The sequence below is a fragment of the Myotis lucifugus genome, unplaced genomic scaffold (genome assembly GCF_000147115.1).
Source record: "Myotis lucifugus unplaced genomic scaffold, Myoluc2.0 scaffold_68, whole genome shotgun sequence".
NCBI lineage: Eukaryota > Metazoa > Chordata > Mammalia > Chiroptera > Vespertilionidae > Myotis > Myotis lucifugus.
In genome coordinates this window covers 51,975-74,426 of record NW_005871116.1, presented here as the reverse complement: position 1 = coordinate 74,426, position 22,452 = coordinate 51,975, and the positions used below count along the sequence as shown (strand labels likewise).

The 22,452-nt window shown below is 50.0% G+C and overlaps 1 protein-coding gene and 1 long non-coding RNA gene across 3 annotated transcripts in view; one reads left to right on the top strand and one right to left on the bottom strand.

Moving 5' to 3' along the window:
• Positions 1–22,440, bottom strand: part of NPR3 (natriuretic peptide receptor 3) — a 65,193-nt gene extending 42,753 nt beyond the window's left edge. Inside the window, exons 1-3 of one of the 2 annotated variants that reach the window (XM_006090091.2) lie at positions 21,624–22,440; positions 11,623–11,745; positions 4,453–4,619 (exon numbers count right to left, since the gene is read on the bottom strand). In XM_006090091.2, the coding sequence (XP_006090153.1) occupies positions 4,453–4,619; positions 11,623–11,745; positions 21,624–22,359 (1,026 nt within the window). In that variant the 5' untranslated portion in view covers positions 22,360–22,440. The remainder of the gene's footprint in view (positions 1–4,452; positions 4,620–11,622; positions 11,746–21,623) is intronic. The other variant, XM_006090092.3, reaches the window with a different exon arrangement.
• The window catches only part of LOC106697408, a 4,751-nt gene continuing 4,362 nt past the window's right edge, over positions 22,064–22,452 (top strand). The window contains exon 1 of the long non-coding RNA XR_002829609.1: positions 22,064–22,197. This is a non-coding gene — a long non-coding RNA (uncharacterized LOC106697408). The remainder of the gene's footprint in view (positions 22,198–22,452) is intronic.

Here is a 22,452-nt window from a genome sequence, read left to right as displayed (position 1 = left end):
CTAGCCTAAAAACAGGAATGCTTTAAGCTTCCTCAAAGACGTAAACTGATCCTTTCAATTAATATTCACAGTGCAAATTAAGATTATTGTTAAAATATTAAATTTGACAGTAAAATAGTTGTCAAGTTTTCAAATTAAATTTGGCTAATTTGAAATAAGTAATTATTCAAAAGGTATTAACCAAAATTTTCATTTCGTTTTAAAATTGCTTAACATGCTATGAACCTAAAGCAGTCATATTTTTGTGCAAAAAGTTGGAATTTAAAATTATCTAGACTGCATTGTAAATTTTCCAAAAATCCTCCTAATAATTAAATAAAAAAGGGGGGATAGTGGAAAAATACCATGTAAAGAAAAATATCCTATAACTAAATTACATTTAGATAAAATTTTTCATTTAATGCTAACAGCGAGACACCCAGAAAAAACACATGATGCCAGGGTAAGCCAGGGAAGATCATTTCAAAGAAAAAACCCCAAGTAAGGTTTTTCCTTTAACCTTTGGTCGAGAATATGTTTGTATATTTTCAGAAGAACAACTCCCAGACCATGTGGATTCCTGCAACAACAGATCCCAACTGATCAGATTGCTCCAGCCACAAAGACAGTTCAAAGATGAAGATGGTGAGGGCGCCTTGTCATGATAGCAGTCAGCACCTGTGCATTGCTACAGGTTGCCCAGGAAGAAGGAGCAATGCAGCCAATTCGGGTGCCAGAGCGTTACATCCGTCACCACAATGGACTCGGACAAACTCCTGTGTCCATTCACTCAAAAGGACTAAGTACTACCCTAATGACAGCAAAGGGGAAGAAGAAGAAAACTGAAAGACGCAAGGGACTGTTGTGCCAATATGGAGTCATCTGAAGAAGTTAACGACTGAAGCACAACAGATTGTGGAAAAGCAAGAAGTTGAAGCTACTTCTTCAACCATGTTCCTGCTCATGCTAGCATCTGTTAGCTGCCAGTCTTCTGCAAAGTCTTGCGCGGCCAAGTCCAAGGACTCTGAGTAAATATACACCAGCAGCAAAAGAGACTTTTCTTTTCATTTAGTAGAAAAAATGTTAATATGTCCATAGTTCTGATTTCTCATATTGTTGTTTTGCATTGGCATTGTTTTGTTATTATTTAATAGCCAGTTTTGTTCTTAACGTTCAAATTTTGAAAATGATAACATGTATGTAGTTTAGTTTTTGCATTTGCATTGTTTACAATTGTTTTAATTCTAGAGCCCTACTATTAATGTTTAAAATTTTACTTTTATTATAGTAGCTTAAAAAACAAAAACGGGGGAGATGTAGAGGGCCGCCTGGGAGGCACCTAGGCATTTTCTTATAATTATTGTCAGCTGAACTCAGAGCACAGGCAGCCACGCCCTGGGAACATGCTTCCCCAATAAGGCTGGACATGTTAATCAGGCAGGGGCGGAACTAGATATGTAAATCTAGGCCTTTAAAATAAACCTGCTGTGTGGCTCAGCACTTTGCCGCCTCTCCATCAGAGAGGATGGCGCCCACCTGGCCCCAGCTTAAAATCTATTTCTGCATCTTGGTCTTTCTTTAATTTCTTAATCCCCAGCTCCTCCGCTCAAGAACCTGTCGTTTTCCCGTGCGGGTCGCGGGAAACAGAAACAGCCCACCACAGTGAACGCCACAACATCAGCCCAGCATCACGTGTCTCACTCGTTCACTTTAAGATTCGACATACGAGTAATTTGAGTTACGAGCTCCATCACGGAACAAATTAAACTCGTAAGTCAAGGCCCCACTGTATTATACTTCGATTGGTTGAACAGTTGACCAGTCACCAGATGACCAGACACCTAGCATATTAGGCTTTTCTTATATAGGGTTTTAGATGGTCCCACCATGAGAGAGAAGCAGTACCATAATCTACAACTACCAATAATCTCTAATGCACTTGGTTTGGAATGTATTATGGATCTTTGTAGTAGGAATACCTTCCCCATGAAAAGTTTTCTTGCACTACCCTTAACATAAGACTTAATAGTCTGAATAGAAGAAAGACTGGTAACAAAAAAGAATGATCCAGTAATGTGTTGGAATGCCACTTTTTGCCCAATGAGTATCATTAAGTTGGACGGCCTATACTGAAATACTTGAACTTCAACAACCTCAGGAAGGATGCCAGATAAAAAGGACACCATTGTTGAGCTCTGAAGCCATAGATTAATATAACCCTGGTAAAGTAAAATAACACAGTGGCAGGTGTGAAAGACTTGGATGTCTTCCATTTGGCCCAGGCCACCGTAGACAGCCCATGAAAGGAAGCTCAGCGCCCTCTCTGTTCTTTCATATTCTTGGGGCAAAGGCTTTGGTGATGACACTGCCATGGCTTTCCTTACACTTGGGCTCTATTCCACTGGGCCTGTTTCTGTCACAATTCCGAACGCACTGTCCAGTGTAGCAGCCACCAGTCATGCATGTTTCCTGAGCCCTTGACCTGCAGGTATGTGGTAAGGGCAAGATACACACTGGACTTCAAAGACTTCATACGATAAAAAGAATATACAATCTCCTTCATAATTTTTACATTGGTTAATGTTGAAATAATCTTTCTTATGAGTCAAGTAAAATGTCTTATTAAAATTAATTTCACCTGGTTATTGTCATTCTTTTAAATGTGGCTACTAGGAACTTCTAAATTACATATGTGGCTCTCTGGCAGCTCACGTTGCATAATCACTGGACAGTGCTGGTTTAGAGAGACAAACGGTATTCTAAATGATGCATGTAAAATATGCAACATCTTAGACAAGCATGTCATTTAAATGAACAAGGCATGTAGCCTGCCAGCCGCAAGCTTGACATGCTTGGAAAACATTACTCAATATGATTATAAGCCCCTTTGTGTGTCGTTGGATGGAAAATTCCTATGGAGGCAGGTATAATATTATAACAATAGTATAAAAGAGGCCTCATTTATTGAGCTCCAGCTTTTGACAGGGATACTGCTAAGTGCTTCAGATAGATTATCTGTAATCCTCCCAACAGGGAGAAATAATTTGAACCAGAGAGACTAAGTCATTTGGCCCAGCTCACACAGCGAGGGAGTGCTAGAGCCAGGCTCTGAATGGAGGTCTGTCTAAGTCCAAGGCCTGTACCCCGTGGTTCTTCAAGGAAAGAAACTGGGAGAGGCCTGTTTGGAAGTGACCTTCTCTTTTGAAATGGTTGCTACCCACCTGGGGCAGGGACTACCCACGCCATCCATCGGTCATTACGAAGCTGCTCCCCTGAGACCAGACTGGTGATTGCCAGAGGGAAGCGGGTGGGGGACCGGGTAAAAGAGGTGAAGAAACTGAGAAGTACAAATCGGTAGTTACGGAATAGTCGCAGGGAGTACGATGCTAAGTGAGATAAGCCAGGCAGAGAAAGACAAATACCATATGATTTCACTCATGTGTGGAATCTAATGAACAAATAAACAAACAAAATAGAAGCAGACTCATAGATACAGAATAATCAGGGGTGTAAAGTACCCCATAGGGAATACAGTCAATAATACTGTGATAACTCTGTATGGTGCCGGGTGGATACTGAAAATATCAGCTTGTAAAGTATACGATTACCTAATCACTATGCTGTCCACTGGAAACCAATACAAAACAATACTCAAAGTAACCTGTCATTGAAAATTTAAGCAAATTTTTTAAAAATTAAGAAGGTGCTCTATTCTGCTCTGGACTCGTGGAGTGGACAGTTTTGAAAGGCAGCACGTCTACCCAACCCGCCCGGGGCCCCTGCTCACCCTGCTCTGCACACGAACGGCTCCGGGATGTGCAGGGCACCCAGCAAAGCCTGCCCGCGACAGCAACACATGGCGCCACGTGAGGTGGCATCAACGAGACGAGTGCCCCTGTGTATCCCATAGTCTGGCCTGACCTGACTCCCATCCTTTCCTCTTGGAAAACGCCGCAGTCACAACAGCACTAATTGATGGGCAGCTCTGGGATACGGGAGGAGGAACAGCCTGCAGCCAAAGGGCCATGACACAGCCTCAGAGAGAAGAGGCTTGTCAGAAAGCCGAGACCAACTGCCAACAGTCTCTCAACCCCGAAATACCTCCTGCTTCCGAGCTTGGGGAACATCAGGCACACAAGCTCCGGCACCCTTCGTCCCCCTTCTCCCCAGCACGCTCCTCGCCGACCAAGTGATGGACGTCTACAGACATCTGCTCGGCCCACAACAAGCAGTTTGCTCCCTGTAGCAGTTGGAAAGCATAAGTGCAGGGTGGAGGTCCTGGGGCAGGGGTGGGGGGTTGGGGGGTGGGGGTTGCTGGCCAGAAAAAAAACACACGCAGAGAAAGCACAGCGACATTCAGACATGAGCCTGGGAATCTCCGAATGGCTCAGACCGGACACTGTGTCACCTCTGATTTAAGCAGGGGACTGTTTTCAGAATGCTGGCGGCCTCGGCTCGCCATCAGGCACTTACGTAATCCTCCTCATTGAGCCCTTGTTTCTCCACAGAACTCTTCACCTCCATGGAAAACTTCTCAAACTCGGGCTTCACTGTCCTCAGCAGCGTGACTGTTTGGAGGGATGAGTACGCCTGCTTCGCTTCAAAGTCGTGTTTGTCTCCTCTCTTCCACGAGCCATCTCCTACGGGAGAAATGAAAATATTTATCATTCCAAGCCAGTCACCATAAAGGGCCCTTTCTTCCTTCCCAACTGTCATGTGTCTCAACAGGTTACGAGGGGCAGCCGGGGTGAGAGGTATTGTCATGGTCTTGCACTTGGATACCATGTGACAACGAGCATCACGATCCTCAAAGAAGAAGGCCCTCCGGACGCGTGTCCCTTTGAAATGTGAGAGAAATAAAAGCTCTGTGGCCTCAACTACTTATAGTCACCATGAAATTGTACTTTCAGTCCCCAAGAACTGCAGGATGGGCGGTGTAGGAAGTAAGTTTCGCCCAGCCGGCGTGGCTCAGTGGTTGAGGATTGACCTAGGAACCAGGAGGTCACGGTTCAGTTCCCAGTCAGGGCACATGCCTGGGTTGCAGGCTCGATCCCCAGTGTGGGGTGTGCAGGAGGCAGCCGATCCATGATTCTCTCTCATCAATGATGTTTCTCTCTCTCTCTCCCTCTCCCTTCCTCTTTGAAATCAATAAAAACACATTTTTTTAAGAGAAGTAAGTTTCACTCTTTCTCGTTCACACTCAGCTGTTAATCCCCACAATCAACTGGGGAGGTCAGCCAAGCTGTTGCTTTGGTGCCATGGGCCTGACATTGGGCGGAGGGGGTGGCAGGAATGGCTGTGTGACGACGGGTGTGCAAAGGGTGATAGAGGTGGCACTGCTAAGGCGGACAAGTTTCAGATTATCAATAGTTCTTGAAGCATTTTGGAACCTCTTCAGAGTGAGAAGTCGTTTAGGTGAGCGTGAGGGTTTAGCACTGGCAACATTGTCACATTATTTACGGGACGGTGTTCACCGGTGCATCCGTGCAATGAAAACTGCTCCCATGCACTGAGCGGATAGATAATAATCACCTCTCATTATCGAGCACTTTATAGTGAGAAACTCACTCCATCCTCCCAGGACCCAGGGATGTGGGTACATGATCGTCTCGATTTCACAGAGAGGAAACCGAGGCCCGGGAAGCTGGGTGCCCCGCTGCCTCCCAGCTCTCCCTTCACAAAAGCAAAGGCAAATGGCATGGGTGAAAACCAGCACTTTCTATTATTTCGTTTTTTTTAGAAAATACATGGCCTTCAGCACCCCAGAAGGAAATGTGACCGTCCAGGGTTGGACAATAAGCTGATGCTTCCATGAATTGTCGTCGTGATCCCTGGAGACCTGGGCACACAGCAGGGAAGTCAGGCCCTGGAGTCCGACTCCAAAGTCATGTGTTCGAGCTGAGCCCAGACCCCTGGCAGAGGCCTGCAGCCCAGCGGCCGAGCCCTGAGGATGGTTCCGGAGTGTGAGGCCAGGGCTCCGAGGCCCTCCCCACTCCTACAGAAAAGGAGCTGGTGGCCTTGGGATTCCATCACGGCTGAAGCAGGACGACAGGGGGTCACGGAGCCCTGGTCAGAGGTCCGTGGGAGCCACCCCCGTGGACTTCGTAAGTGTCTTGAACTGTCTCCACCCCCCTCGAGAGAAGGAGTAGAGACAGACGGGTGACAGCTGAGTTATTACAGGTGGCAGCTCCTTGGGGAGAAAGAGGGGGTGCAGTGCAGGGGGTAGAGGAAGAGGCAGCCAGCTCCAAGGAAGGATTTTAACAGGCGGCGAGGAGGACGGGAAGGCTCGCCGGGCAGAGCAGGAGGCACAGGCTAAGGTGCAAATGCGGCGGCAGCAGCTGTTCAACGATAAGTAAGGCAGAGCCACGGGCAAAATTCATTAAGGGCTGGATCTGTGCTCAGTGAGCAAAGCCTAAATGTCAAGCCACCCAACAGGACCTGACATAGTCCTCCTCCCACATGAAGCCTCCCCACGATGCCTGTGCGATGCCTGTGCTCAGAGAGGGAGCTGCGGGCCGGCCGGGACCAGCTGCTGTCAGGACGGCCCCAGAGTGTGGAGATGCCCAGAGAGGAAGCCATTCCTCAGAGGCCTTCGATCAATGCTTATTGATTCGTTTTTCATTGATTTGTGGTGCCAAGACTCAGCAGGAGTGGTGTGTCTGAGGCAAAGAGGGTGGGAGTTTCTCAGCTGGGGGAGGGGAGGGGAGTTTCTCTCCTGGGAACACTTAACCCTGCCGGCGCCGGTGCTGGGCTGTGCAACCAGAACAAGCACACGGCGCCGGAAACAGCGACCCTCTGTTACTATAATAGGGAAAACCTTTTTATTTGGAAAGAAATGAAATCCAGTGCAATAAATTTGTCTGCCATCATCTAAACATAAGCCCGGCCCGCGTGGCTCAGTGGGTTGAGCATCAACCTAGGAGCCAGGAGGTCACGGTTCCATTCCCGGTCAGGGCACAGGCCCAGGTTGCAGGCTCAATCCCCAGTACGAGGCGTGCAGGAGGCAGCCGATCCATGATTCTCTCTCATCACTGATGTTTCTGTCTCTCTCTCTCTCACTTCATCTCTGAAATCAATAAAAACATATTAAAAAATAAAAGATAATGATTTTGAAGTTCCGTTTTCTGAAAAAAAAAAGAATGGAAACAATAGTGCTTAATAAGTTTAAGTCAAAATAAATAGGTGTCTAGTCACAAACAAAACTGATCCTAGGACTTCCTGCTGTTGTGGGTTTCTCAATGTGTTGTGTCAGTAACGCCTCCCACACGGTGCTGCTGGGCACGAGGGAAGCAGAGGTCGGCTTGGCGCTTGGCGTGTGGGACACATTTCATTCCACAGACAACTGGGTGCCTCTGGAGATTTATGAGTGGAACGGAGATGAATGATCAGAACCAGCCTGGGAAATCGCGATGGATTAGGGTGGGGGGCACGGAGGGTTCCCAGCCACAGGCATCCAGGCGAGAGGTTCCATGTGGGGAGTCAGACCCCCAAAACTAACCGCGGTTCTCTGGGTGGTGAGAATCATGGGCGAGTTTTTCTCTCTCTTCCCTTTTCTTTCCCTTTCTTTTGTCTGGGGTGTGTTTTTCTGAATCTAGGAAATGTTCCCTCATAATTAGTGACTGCTCTTTTAATCACAACAACAGGGAGGGCCTGGGAATGCAAGCAGAGGACGGCGCAAGAGGAATCTCAAGACTCCGCAGAGCGAGGGAGTGAGGGACAACAGCGAGAGAGGCGTCAGCGGTGATGCAGGGGGGGGGGAGAAGGGGGTGTCATTAGAGGAAAGAGCAGAGTCAGATGGAGGAGGCGGATGTGGACATCATAGGGGTGTCAGTTAGGGTCACGGTCCACCCAAGGTGACGGCCTGCAGAATGCCCGGTGACGGCACCAGGCTGGGTGGGGAACAGCAGTCTGAACAGAAAGAGGGGTGAAGCTCGAGGAATGTGGGTGTCATTTCCACAGCCTGAGGGTCAGAACCAGGGGCTGACTGCACTGGGTAAGAGAGTGCGGGGGAGCGGGGAGGAGGGCTGGCACCAGCACTTGGGGAGGCTGTTTTGCGGGGGCAGGAGGAGGAGGGGGAGACAGGAGCTCACAGAGAACCAGAAGTAGCCGGTGCCACCAACGCTCGGGAAAACAGGGCTTCCAGGAAGAAATGGCTGGAAACATCACTGACTGCGCTGAGCTGACCCATCTAGCCCAGGAGCCACTAGCCACACGGGTGACTAGTTCAACGTAAATTAATTAAAATTAACTAAAATCTAAAACTTTGTTTTTCCATTGCACTTGCTACATTTACGCAGAAAGGAACACATCCAGTGCCCTCCGAGTTCTGAGAAGACGGGAAAGTTCCGAACAGTCCCAGCGGGATTGCCCCAATAGCCTTCCACCCAACTCACTGCAAAGAAGACGCCGCCGCCATGGTACTAACAAAAACTCAAGGGGACAACGTACGTCATCTTCTCTCTAGATTTTGTAAATCTATCCTTTCAGTCTTATGTTCCATCATTCCAATTCCCCCATAATATATGCTGAGCTCCTGTAATAATAGAATTCAGGCAGACATGAGAGTATCTTTGAGAGCTCATCAGGATCAAACAACCTAGTAATCAGTCAATATGAACACACTGTCAAAATGTTTTTAAAGAATCCAATATCAAGGCAAGGGGGGGCGGGGAGAGATCCATCAAAGGACTTGTATGCACGCATATAAGCATAACCAATGGACACAGACGGTAGGGGGTGAGGGCATGTGCTGGGGGGCGAGAGAGGGTGGGGAGAGGTCAATGGGGAAAAAGGAGACATGCAATACTTGCAACAATAAAGAATTTAAAGTTTTAAAAAAGAAAGAAAAAATCCAATATCAATTAAATACTAATTGAAATAGAACCTTTCTCTAGAATGGGCATTAGAGTTCAGTGTGAGGGCGCACGGGGAGAAGGACGCTGCAGAACTCTGCATGAACATGCAGGATTCTTCGGGCACCACGTTTCGGAGAAGGCCCTTTACTGACGATGGGCACCAGGGCCACTCTGCCGGCCACAGGCTCTGTTCACGGCCTCTGCTCTGAGGAGGAAAGGTGCTTAGGGGTCTGGGACAAACACGGACAGGGGCCTCTCTACCTACAGCCATTGTCCCTTCTTCCTAACGATTCCTGCGTTGATCAGGGGTTGCGGTGAATTCAGCTAGAAGTACACATTTCCTGACCCCGCACACAAGGAGGGGCAGGCAATGCTGTGTAAGCAGGAGTTGGTGAGGGGCTTCCGGAGAGCTCTTCACACCGAATTGAGTCAGCTGCCTCTCATCTTCCCCTTTGTCTTGCCTGGAATTAAGACAGGACCCCTGGAGCCCTCACTGTCCTCTTGTGTCACTGAGGTTGGGTGCAATTCACTATGACCGAGGGAGCGGAAAAACAGAAGGAGCTTGTGGAATCCGATGAACAAAATAACCCGATGAGCAAAACAGGTCCAGAGACATAGAAGCGTGGAACAGACTGACGCATCTCAGAGGGAAGGCGGGGGTGGGGCGTGGGGGCATTGAACGTGGCAGAGTTCAAATGAAGAAAAAATGTGAATCTTTGCTTATGGACATGAAAAGAGATTAAAATAAGTAAAGTAATTTAACAGTGAGATGACAAAGATGTAGGAAAACAGACCATCTCACACACTGCGGCAGAGTGTAAATTGGTAAACTCTAGAGCAGTGATGGCGAACCTATGACACGCGTGTCAGAGGTGACACGCGAACTCATTTTTTTGGTTGATTTTTCTTTGTTAAGTGGCATTTAAATACATAAAATAAATATCAAAAATATAAGTCTTTGTTTTCCTATGGTTGCACAGATCAAAAAATTTCTATATGTGACACGGCACCAGAGTTAAGTTAGGGTTTTTCAAAATGCCGACACGCCGAGCTCAAAAGGTTCGCCATCACTGCTCTAGAGGATAACTTGGCAATATCTATCAAAACTTAAATGCATATAACCTTTGACCCAGAAATTCTTCTAGAAATTTATCTTACAGAACAAATGTGTGTGTGTGTGTGTGTGTGTGTGTGTGTGTGTGTGTGTGTGGACATACAGGCATACACACTCAATTAGCCTCATTCTGGGAGCAACACAAATATTTAAAAATAGGAGACAGAAAAAGTAAAGATGACATGTCGACATTATAAAATACTGTGCAAATAATTCATTAAATTGTATGTATTTGTTTTATATTTTCAATGCATTCTTAATCTTTAATAAAGAAATAGAAACAATAAATAAATAAATAAATAAATAAATAAATAAATAAATAAATAAATAAAATATAGTATGTGTACCCATACTATAGCGATCATTTTATTCGAAATATTTTTGTAAAGCCCTGACTGGTTTGGCTCAATGGATAGAGTGTCAGCCTGTGGACTGAAGGGTCTTGAGTTTGATTCTTGTCAATGGTACACGCCTGGGTTGCAGGCTGGATCCCCAGTGGGGGGGGCATGCAGGAGGCAGCCAATTATTGCTTCTCTCTCATCATTGATGTTTCTCTCTCTCTCTCCCTCTCTGAAATCAATACAAATATTTTTTTAAAGAAAGAAATTAAATGCTTTCCATTGCCTATGTTGATGCCTCCTGAGCTTCTACATGGGAGCTTAACTAATAAGTCATAAGTAATCTGAAATGAAGGAGCAGAGACTTTCAAAATGTTGCACTTCAGTTTACAGTAATGATTGTTTTCTTTCTTTCACATTGTGGCCCATTACAAACATATGAGTAACCTGCATAAATATATACACATGCACGTATCCTATTTAATAAGAGCCTAATATGCAAATCGACTGAAAGGCAGAACCACAGGTTGGCGGGGGGCAGGGCCGGCGAGTGGGCAGCACCAGGCCAGCCAAGGTAGGGAGCGGGCCTAAGCCATCAGTCGGACATCCCCCGAGGGCTCCCAGACTGCGAGAGGGCACAGGCCGGGCTGAGGGACCCCCCTGAGTGCATGAATTTTCATGCACCGGGCCTCTAGTTACTAACATAAAAGTTTTATGAAACAATACATATGCTACGTGTGGCCCACTTTGATGTATCCTATTCCATTACATTGATATGTTCTAGTCCCGTGGTCGGCAAACGGCGGCTCGTGAGCCACATGTGGCTCTTTGGCCCCTTCAGTGTGGCTCTTCCACAAAATACCACGTGTGGGTGCGCACGTACAGTGCGATTGAAACTTCATGACCCATGTGGAAGAGCCGGTATTTTGTGGAAGAGCCACACTGAAGGGGCCAAAGAGCCGCATGTGGCTTGCGAGCCGCGGTTTGCAGAGCCGCAGTTTGCCGACCACTGTTCTAGTCTATTCCATCCTATTAAAAATTATCCCAGCAGACAATCCGGAGGCAACCTGCAGTTGGAAGTGCACGAGGCAGGGGTCTGTAGGGCCTGGATTTAAGACCATCTGGAGACAGATGCCCTGGCATCAGGTTATGTGGGACCTTCCTTGCTGAGTTCTCAGAGAAGCAAAGCTTGAGAACTTAGAAGTCACAACCGTGTTCAGGATTCCAAATTTCTAAACTAGCTATGAAAATGAGATCTGTTGACGTAACTCACATTATTGGCTCTTTCCTGCCCCTTCCTGACACCCCAGCCCTCGAGGGAAAGGGGCCGAGTTACCGTAGGAAGAGCTGTTGAAGAGCTCGATGTTGAAGAAGGCGTAGTCCCCGCTGGTCATCCCGTGTCTGTGCGCCGCCAGCATGATGCCCCGGATGGTGTCGCTGCTCGCACACATGATCACCACTAAGAGGGAGGAACAACAACACGTGTGAGACGCCCTGTCAGGACACAGCGAGGACGCTGAGACCAGCGGGGGACGGCCGGCAAGGCGCGGGGTACTCATATCCCCTCCAGTGTCCTCACGAATACATATGGATTACGAAGGGGGAGAGCAGTAACGTGACAGTGGAGAAATGCAGAGGATGCCACCATAGCCAAGGATGGAAGCCAATGTCACCAGCCCTAGGAAGAGACTCCTGAGCCTCCGGATGAAGCCCACCCAGGACCAAAGCCGACAAAGTGGGTGACCTGAACCTAATGGGGGGAGCAGCCAGTGTGGGGACAGTCTGTAGGAGAGTTGGCCTGTGCGCCTTGAAATGGTCAAGTTCGTGACCAACAAAGACAGGCTGGGGGAATGTCCTAGACCAGTGGTTCTCAACCTTCTGGCCCTTTAAATACAGTTCCTCATGTTGTGACCCAACCATAAGATTATTTTCGTTGCTACTTCATAACTGTAATGTTGCTACTGTTATGAATCGGAATGTAAATATCTGAGATGCAGGATGGTCTTAGGCGACCCCTGTGAAAGGGTCGTTCGACCGCCAAAGGGGTGGCAACCCACAGGTTGAGAACCGCTGTCCTAGATGAAAAGACACAGAAGAACAGAAAGCTCAGTGCAATTTGTGCCCCTCGAGTGGACCCTGGCCCTTTAAAAAATAATAATAAAAGTTTTGCTATAAAGGGCATTATTGAGACAACTGGAGAAACCTGAATAATTCTGAAAACCAGGTAATGGTATTGCATTTGTTTTTTCACAGTTCTGCTGTGGATGTGTAAGTGAATGTCCTTTTTCTGAGGAAACACACCTAAGTATTTAGGAGTCAACGAGCATGACGGCTGTACTTACTCTCAAATAGTTCCTTACAAGATAGTAATGTGTCCGTGTGGTGTACATGTGTGCATATTTGGAGGGAGGGGGGAGAGGGGAGGGGAGAGGAGGGGAGGGGAGGGGAGGGGGGGAGGAGGGAGAGACTTGGAATGATGAAGCAAAAGCGGCAGAATGTTAACAATTGCTAAAAACCTGGTGAAGTCTATAGCACAGATGGCTTTTTATTAATTTCTTACATCTTTCCCCAAAACGTAATATTCTTTCAAAATGAAGTTTTACAAAACGCTTCCAATGAATCGCCAGATTTGCCCAATAGAAGACAGCGAGGAGTGCCAAGTGCTTTTTATACTTAATCGCATGGTAAATACCTTTTCCCGAAAAAGCAAACTTAATGGTTCTAGGGAGGCCCTTCATGTGGCAAATCAGAGGACGAGGGAGGAGCCCGGGCTTTCTGCTGCCTTGATTCGGAAACACTCCTCCCAAGCTGTGCAGCATCAGAGGGACAGGCACAGAGCCCAGGCCCGCCCCTGCTCTCCGCTCAGAGCCACACTGTCAGGCACCAGGGGCGTTGAGCAGCTCCAGAATGTTGCTGTCTGCTCATAAGAGCATCCACGGCCTAGAGCGAAGCGGGGACCCGGCCATTACCCAGGAAACTTGATCACTGTCGCTGTCCCTCGTCCCCATGACGGGGACCCCTGTGCCTGGTGCACACAGAGAAGGGGAGCGGCCTGGAGAGGCGGGGTGCCATCCCGCGCGATGGCTCTCAGAGCCGTGTCTGCTCTTTGTGAAAGCAAAGACGTAAAGCAAACTCAGGCCGAGCCACAGCTGCCTTGGCAATACGAGGGTCAGGGCTTGGGGTTCCGTGTGCTGCGGCCTGCACTGAGCGTGTCGGATCACGGCTCTGACGTTCCTTATGCAAAGAGGCTCCGTGTACAGGCCTAAGGCTCCGGAGCACTTGTTTCTAAACAATACAGAACTCGAAAGAGCTACCACTGTACGAGTAGGTGCTGGGTGTGCCCATGAAAATACTTACACGTTTAGGAAACATAATCAAATTCCCAGATGCCTCCGTAAGGGAGTTTTCGAAGAAACACCTCCTTACTCATTATGATTTAGAGTTTTGTTTCAGCAATGATTAATTCTAGTCCCTGAAATCAAAAAAGAGTGACGGTGTCCCACAAAACAGCCAATAAGAGCTGAAGCTGGACACGTGGGCTCCAAGAGGGGGCGTCTCCGGGAGGGTCCGGTAGGCCCGGGCCGCCGGCCTGCCCGCAGCCCTCATCACTTTTTGTTAATTCCTCATAGTCCGAAGTCTGCCTCTCCCTCCCGGACGCAGCACCTCCTTCTGCCAGCACATCACTAGTGGAGGGCAGAGTCCTCATCACCTGACTCAGCCATTTTCAGATGAGCTGAAAGGCAGACGACTGAAGTTCAATGAGGACCAAAGCGCATGAACATGTCTGCGTCGCCAGGTACCAGGCACGCTGACTGGGGTGACGGTGAGGATGAACTCAGAAGCAGGTCACTCCATTGGATGACTCAGGCAAGGAAGGCATCGGGGCTTGATGACTCTATGTGTCTAAGAGACATCTCCCCGGCCCTGGACCAAGCAGGCTGGGTCCTCGGGCCAGAGCAGAAGCTTCCCTGAGTCCTGGCTGGGGTCCGCCCGGCACTGGCCTCTCTGTCACTTCTCTATTTTTACAGTCCTGGCCCATCTGCTGCTCTCTGTCCCCCTCATCATCAAGGCCCATTCCTTCTGGCAGACACATTCTCTCTTTAAATGTCAGTGCCTCCTTGGACCGAGCAAGGGTGACCTCAGTGGCATTATGTGTATCTGAGCAGACTTGGATTATTTGTGTGTTCACCATGTGGCTTAACTCTCAAAGGGAACCCTTAGCTTCCAAGTTCAGGGCAGGGTATTGTTTTTCTTGCATAAAAATTATGATTCAGTTTAATTTGGAGCAAGGGCTTCAAGATGCTGGCAAAGCAGGCAGAGTGGAGAATCCGCCTAGATTGGTAGGATAATCCCTAATCTCGGATGGTTGTTTCATTCCAGCCTAGCTCAACAGCAAGTATTTTTAGAAACCTGCCTTTAGACGGTCTATCAGGAGATTAAAATAGTTTTCATTAAAATAGCATTCTCTTCCTACTCGTGTTTCATCAGTTTACATAACTCATCAAACTACATGCTTAAACGAGTAAGCACAACTGGCAGGAACAGATTTGGGGACAGCTCCTGGGAAGTCTCTGGACAAGTGTGAGAGGTCTGCAGGCCCCTGCCAGCGCTCACCAGCAGGCAATAATGTTTATAGAGAAGAGGCATCAGCTAATCCCGTAAACTGCTAACGCAGAGGTCAAGTAAGACAGTTTCTGCCCAGCCGTGTGGCTCAGTAGTTAAGCATCCACCCATGAACCAGGCGGTCACGGTTGATTCCTGGTCAGGGCACATGCCTGGGTTGTGGCCTCGACCCCCAGTAGGGGGCATGCAGAGGGCAGCCGATTGATGGTTCTCTTCATTGATGTTTCTATCTCTCTCTCCCTCTCCCTTCCTCTGAAATCAATAAAAATATTTTTTAAATTTTTTTAATTTAAAAAATGTAGACAGTTTCTATTGTATTTAAGTATGTTTAAATATACAAATACTAATTTAAGGGTCAAATTTTTAAAATTTTAAAAAGGAGGGTGGTGTGACTCTAAGTTTCTGGATACCGTTTCCGTCCATCTGCCCTGTTTTCTCCAAGTTGCCACAGAAGTTGCAATGTTCCATGTCACCCTCCACTTCCTGATCTCGCCAGTGTCTTCTGTAAGAGACTCCTCGCTCCTGTGCACGCCCGAGAGCACTCTAAGAACGGCAGAGAGGAGCGCGAAGGGATGGCTATAGAAGTCCATCCGGAGACCAGACACATTCCAGGTAGCAAACCTGAAATGGGGGTACGCGTGCCTTTCCCCAGGCTCCGGTTTATAGTTGGAGCAACTTCTAATAAGGTGACACTCAGCTCTCAAACTGCCTTCATTTACCCGCTCTGTCCCCACAGAGTGAACTGTCTGACAGGTGAGTTGAGAAGAAAACCCTGGGCACATTGGACTCAGCCCTTTCTTCCTTCCCCTTTGAGATGTGTCTGCTTTCAGAGAGCACACGGTGTGGCCGACCTTGTCCTGTGGCCAGCGGCCTGTGCTGGAGGGGGTCTGCGGCCGGACAGCTGATCTGGAACTCAGTGGACGAACCTGCCTAATTCAGAGGGAAAGTAACAAGCGGCCCTTTTGGCAGCAGATCTAAGTCCATGTTCTCAGTAAGTTTTATCGATATTAAAAATCGTATTTTCGCCCTAACAGGTTTGGCTCAGTGGATAGAGCGTCGGCCTGTGGACTGAAGAGTCCTGGGTTCAATTCCGGTCAAGGGCATGTGCCCCAGTTGCGGGCACATCCCCAGTGGGGGGCGTACAGGAGGCAGCTGATCGATGTTTCTCTCTCATCGATGTTTCTAACTCTGTATCCCTCTCCCTCTCCCTTCCTCTCTGTAAAAAAATCCATAAAATATATTTAAAAAATCGTATTTTCATACTGTCTATGTGACTCCTGCATCCGTCTGTCATTTAACTCTGTACCTGAAGGGAACGGGGTGCTTCTGCATGGCAACAAAGCAAGATGTGCATGTGCTGCAAACTGAAAACATGATAGCAGAGATGGAAAACCAATCTCCATGGTCGCTCTGGGAGTCGTCAAAAGAATCAGTAAGAAAGATTTTTTTAATATGTGTTTACTGATTTCAGAGAGGAAGGGAGAGGGAGATAGTAACATCAACGATGAAAGAGAATCATTAATTGGCTGCCTCCTGCACGCCCCCTACTGGGAATCACGCCCGCAACCTAGGTATGTGCCCTTGACGGGAATCGAACCTGGGACCCTACAGACAGTAGGCTGCCGTTCTACCCACTGAGCCAAACCAGCCAGGGCAAGAAGGATTTTTTGTAAAGACAGGTGGTAAATGGGAGAAAAGGGATAAGAAAAGTAAAGTATCAATCCAGGAGATCTAACATCCAAATAAAACAAGTTCTAAAAAGAGAAAATGAAGAGGATAAAATTATCGAAGGAATAATTTAAGAAATCTTCCCAGAACTGTCCGGCCGGCGTGGCTCAGTGTTTGAGCATTGGCCCATGAATCAGGAGGTCACAAGTCGATTCCCGGTGAGGGCACATGCCTGGGTTGCTGGCTCAATCCCCAGTAGGGTGCGTGCAGGAAGCAGCTGATAAATGATTCTCTCTCATTGATGTTTCTATCTCTCTCCGCCTCTCCCTTCCTCTCTGAAATCAATAAAAATATATTTAATTTTTTTAAAAAAGAAATCTTCCCAGAACTAAAAGACATGAGTTTCTGGATTGAAGAGGCCTACCCTTGAATACCCTCAAGTGCATAAGGCAAAATACTGGCATAAAAATCTATCAAAATGGAATGTAAAAACATTGGGAGCAACAAAAATAGTCCAAAAAATTCCAGGACAAAAAGAAAAACACAACATTCTATTGATAAAGAATCGGAATCAATTCTAGCTTCCTAATAGCAACATTGGAATCTAAAAGACAATCCTTCAAATTTTGAGGGAAAATAATTTCATATCTAGAATTCTGTAAATACATGTAATGGTAGGATGAAGAAATTTTCAGTCATGAGATGTCTCAAACTTTAGCTCTCACTCATCCTTTCTGAGAAAGCTCCTGGAGGATGTGTTCCACTAAAACAAGAATATGCACCAAGAAAGAACACAGAGGGACCTAATCAGAGAAAGGGGGGGTGGGAGTTGCAGGAGGATGTTGCAGAAGGAACCCGGAGTTACAACTGTGCAGCATGTTTAGAAAATAACTAAACTGGAGCAGCTCAGGAAACTTAAAATATAAAATTGGTAGATGATTTAGTAATTCCATAGGAAACTAAGCAGACAAACAAAAATAGACTTTTTTTAACCCCAAGGAAAACAAGTAGGGTGAGAAAGGAAATGTCATCGTAGTAGCCTGTATGGCTCAGCTACAAATAATTTTTTGAAGGTAATAATAATGTAGACACTAAATACTACTGAGCTAACCAAAAATTATAATGCAATCATCTTGGAGGGGAGACTGGGAGGAAAACTTGAGTGTGTGGCTAATAGGGAGTAGACGAGAACTAACTCAGCATCTTCCACTGGGATGGTAAGAGATTAAAATCTAAAACTGAAAAAATCAAAAGTAACATGGGACTTAGAGGTATGAGGTCAAATACCTACAGAAACAGCTGCAAGCATTGAAAACAGTTGCCTCTGGGCAGTGAGAAATGGGGAGAAGGAGACAGTAGGTCTGGTTTGTAATGACACCTGGAATTTTCTTACTTTGTAAACTATATAGCTGTATAACTAATTTACGTAAAAATAACATATGTTTTCAAGAAAAATGATTTCTCTCTGGCTGATCCTACACTACATAGCAACGGGTTTTGTTTGCAAAATAGAGATTGCACCTTTATTTTTGTTGTTCACAAGGCTCCTGCTACTCCCAAGGTTTTCAGGACTTCCACAGGGCAGCCTACAGTGCTTCTTCCCCGCTCCTGGGTCAGTTATTTCACTTATCATGGGTTCTTTGATTAAAAATTCTGCTGATCAACCACTTGGTCATTTCCCCCAGCCTAATTCTAAAAATAAATGACTCTCTACTGATTAAACGCAGTTATCTCTACAGTGGTCATGCAGGCCCAGAGTAATGACACATTATTAACTACAAGCCTGGTGCACAAAATTTGTGCATGGGGTGGGGGCTGTCCCTCAGCCCAGCCTGCACCCTCTTGCAATCCGGGTGATTTGTGAGACCCCTCGGGGGATGTCCGACTGCCGTTTTAGGCCCAATCCCACAGTGGGACCGGGCCTAAACTGGCAGTGAGACATCCCTCTCGCAATCCGGGACCGCTGGCTCCTAACTGCTCGCCTGCCTGCCTGCCTGATTGCCCCTAACTGCTCGTCTGCCTGTCTGATCACCCCTACCCGCCTCTGCCTTGGCCCCTGCCACGGCGGCTTCATCCGGAAGGATGTCTGGAATGACGTCCAGAAGGTTGTTTAGCTGTCCAGTCTAATTAACATATTATACTTTTATTATATATTAGTGTTTCTTTCTACAGTACAGCATATAGCCAAATGAAATTTTAGTCATATTAGTATTTGAGATGGCGGCATTGTTAGTTTTTACCTTTTAAAAGATTCAAATATTTGTATCTGATTTTGAAGATGAACTTAAGTCCAAAAAAAGTGCTAAAATGTGATCTCCAAAGGTGGTGGTGGGGGGGGCGGACTCTCTAGCTCTATGATGTTTAATATGGCATTTTCAAAGACAGAAACACAGTCCATAGCATCTTCACACTTGAGTGAGCACCCATCAGAGCCACCCGCCAGCAGCGTGAGGGCCTGACTCCCCATTTCACAGAAGAGGAAGGGCCGCCTCAGAGCAGGTAAGTGACCGCCCAGGCCAAGCAGCTGCTGAGTGGAAAGGACACGGCAAGTCCAGGGCACCTGCCTCTTACCCCGGGTCCTTCCCCAGGACACGGCTGGCCTTCCAGTGGAAGTGAGGATCATCATGTATACAGACCACCAGCCACTGTAATAACCCTTCCCCTTCACTGTGCGCCACGCACCTGGCGCTGTGCCAGCACGTTCCTGTGTTCGCTCATTCAATCTTCCCAGCATCCCTAAGATGGGGGTGTCCCTACGCCCCCCCCCCTTTACCTGAGGAACCTGAGGTTTAGTAGCAGCCCAAGCTCCCTCTCCAGTGAAGACCTGAGCCTGGACAAAGGCTCTGGACATCAAACCCCACTGAACCCAGTTAACCCATTAACTGCTTATGGCAGAGTAATGGCGATGAGCTAAAGGGAAAAGATCCCCAGAGAGAGCCGTGTCATCAAGCAGCTCTCTCTCCTGGGGGGTAGGGAATTTCAGGGAGAGGGGGAGAAATTGTTCTGCATTTCTGACATCTGCCAAGTCACGGTTAGAAATACACTTTAGAGTAGGAATGGTATCCTTTGTCCCCTGTAAAATACACAGGTCAGCCAAGCAAACTCCCACCCCTAAATTCAAGTTTAGACGAAAAGGAGCAGAGACTGGGTACATGGGCGAGGCTTTTGTAATGAAAAGCTAATCCGCAGCAACAGGCTGTAGTCCAACCCCTCGGAAGCCCCCAGGCCCACCAGGGCACAGTTGCCCACCCTGCTGCCTGGGCTCAGCCACCCCTTGTGCGGCTGAGGGGCCCCTGGCTGAGATCTGCCCTAATCTGGAATGACAGGTCCCCTGGGCCGGGAACCCCAGGCCATGTGCTCAGGGACACCCTCCCCCCCTCCTCCCCCCACCCTCACTGAGACCTTCAGAGCAGATCTTGAGGGTTGGGGGACACCCCCACCCCAGCTAGCCCTGGGAAATCTCCAACTCCTAGCTCCCCAGCTGAGCCTGGGGTTCCGGAGGCCAGAGCAGCCCTGCGTCTGCAGGAACCCGCAGGAGCCCGCAGGAGCCCGCAGGAACCCGCAGGAGCCCGCAGGGGCCCGCAGGAACCCGCAGGAGCCCGCAGGGGCCCGCAGGGGCCCGCAGGGGCCCGCAGGAGCCCGCAGGAGCCGGGAACGCTGGAGACAAGAAGCAGATGCGGGCTGCTCCGCCGGCCAGGCGTGGCCAGTCCGCAGCCTAGGAGACAAGCACCCTTTTTCATAATCAGCGCAGCCGGCGCGCCCCGCCTGGCTGGCTGGCAGGGATTCTGCGCAGACCGCCTGGAGTTCGAAAGCTCAAAACTTGGCCACGCACCCCCACTGTCAACACCCCCCCTCCTCCTCGCGCTAAAGCGTGTGCTCCCTACGAGGCTGAGTGGCCAACTTGGGAAGGGCGGTGGCCGCTGCGCCATCCTCCAGGGCCCCTCCACCCACTCTCATCGGCTGCTGACACCTCCCGGCTCCCACGGCCAGCGCCCAGGTGCCCGGCCGACTGTGCCCAGTCGGGGGCTAGCCCTGCACCTGGCTCAGCCCTGGCCCCCTCGGCCGCTGGGCGTGAGGTCGTGGGAAGCTTTGCAGGGGTTGCACCACTTACAATCCAGGCGCGAGTGGGAGCAGAGGCAGGATCCCTCCAGCTCTGTGCACCCCAAACCTGACACCAGTCGGAGGGAACTGCGTTTGGCTGCCCTCTCGGCCCGCCCTTCCCGGCCGTCTACTGGGCAGTGAAATGGGCCACGAGGGCGCGCTCATGAGTATGTATCCGCGACCACCCGCTTCCCCTCCCGCTCACTATAGCCGGACCTTAGTCAACCCCCACCCCCAGACCCGCGGGGAGAACTTGGGAAGCCCGTGGAAACGGGGCGTCCGCGCCCGCTTCTCCAGCGCGCGCTCCGGCCAGTCGCCCTCCCAGCGCAGGCGACCGATGCCGCGCACGCCGGGGAGCGACCGCCAGTGCAGCGCGGCAGGCGTTTTTGGTGGAAACCACACACGTCCGTTTATAAGAGGCTGGAGGGGCCGCGGAAGGACTGAGGGGGGCGGTCAATGAGCCTTTAAGAGAAAGGCGGGGTCTGCGGAGGGAGCCGCCGAGGGGACCCGAGACCCGAGCGGGGAGCCGAGGGGCGGCGCGGCTGAAGCGAGTCCGCGCGCGCTCCCGCACCCAGAGGGGCGCACGTCGGGAAAGGGCTGGGCAAGTCCTTCGGGCCTCCCAATACTTTCATGTCCCAGGTGGAGCCTGGCACCCACCCGCCAGTGCGGCCCCAAATCGCTCGCCAGGTGCGGGCGAAGGGAGAAAAAAGCCCAGGTGGCTCCCCCAACACCTGTCAGGGGCTGCGGCTCAGACGCCCCTCCCCCAGACCCCATCCCATCCGCGGGCTTTCTACCTACACCCGCGACAGACCAAGGGTCGTGGCAACCAGACACCGCGCCGCGCCCTCCCCGAGTCCTTCGTGCCGCAGAGAAAGCGCACGGAGGTGCCGGGGGAGCCGGGGAGAGCGGCCGGACTGCCGCGGGGCCCGCGCCCCTCCCGCTCACCTCGCTCACTGGCCTGGATGTAGCGCACGATGTCCTCCAGGTCCAAGTCCTTGGCCTCGTCGAAGCTGTAGGCGGACGTGTGCAGACCCTCCTCCTGGAAGACCTCGTGGACCCCCTCCAGGGTGAAGAAGCAGTTGCGCTCCAGCTTGTCGTCGCTGTAAAGCAGCGCGGCGCGGCTCCACTGGTGGTGGCGGAACAGGGCGAGCATCATCTCGCCCATCTTGGCGTAGGCGGGCGACACGCGCGTGAGGTGCGAGTACTCCGTGTCCTTGTGCTGGAAGCCGGCGGCCAGGGCGCCCGCCGACAGCATGGGCAGGTCCCAGTGCGACGCCAGCCGGGCCACGGGCGCCGCCGCGTACTCGCACACGGGTCCGAGGATGAGGTCGGGCTTGGCGCCCCGCGCCGCCGCCACGCGGTCCACCAGGCTGAAGAGCGCGCGGTTGCCGCAGTCCGAGTCCTCGTAGGCCACCTGGAAGCGAGTGCCGGGCGGCAGCAGCCGCGGTCCGGTCCCGTTGCCCTCCACGCTGCGCAGCGCGTACTCGATGGCCGGCCGCACCCGGGCCAAGGAGAACAGGTAGGAGTCGTCCCGGGGCAGCAGCACCAGCACCTCGATCTTCTGCGGTGGCGGCGGCGTCTCTCTCCCCCTGCGCCCGCCGCCGCCGCCCGCGCTGCCGGCCAGCACCGCCCAGCCGAGCAGGGCGCACGCGGAGAGAGCCAGCGCCCGCAGGGACGGCATGGTGCCGCAGGATAGCGCCCGCCCCGCACCGCCCGCTCGCCCTCGGCCCCCCCGCCCACCCTTGCTCGGTCCTCCCCCACTCTTCTCCGCCGC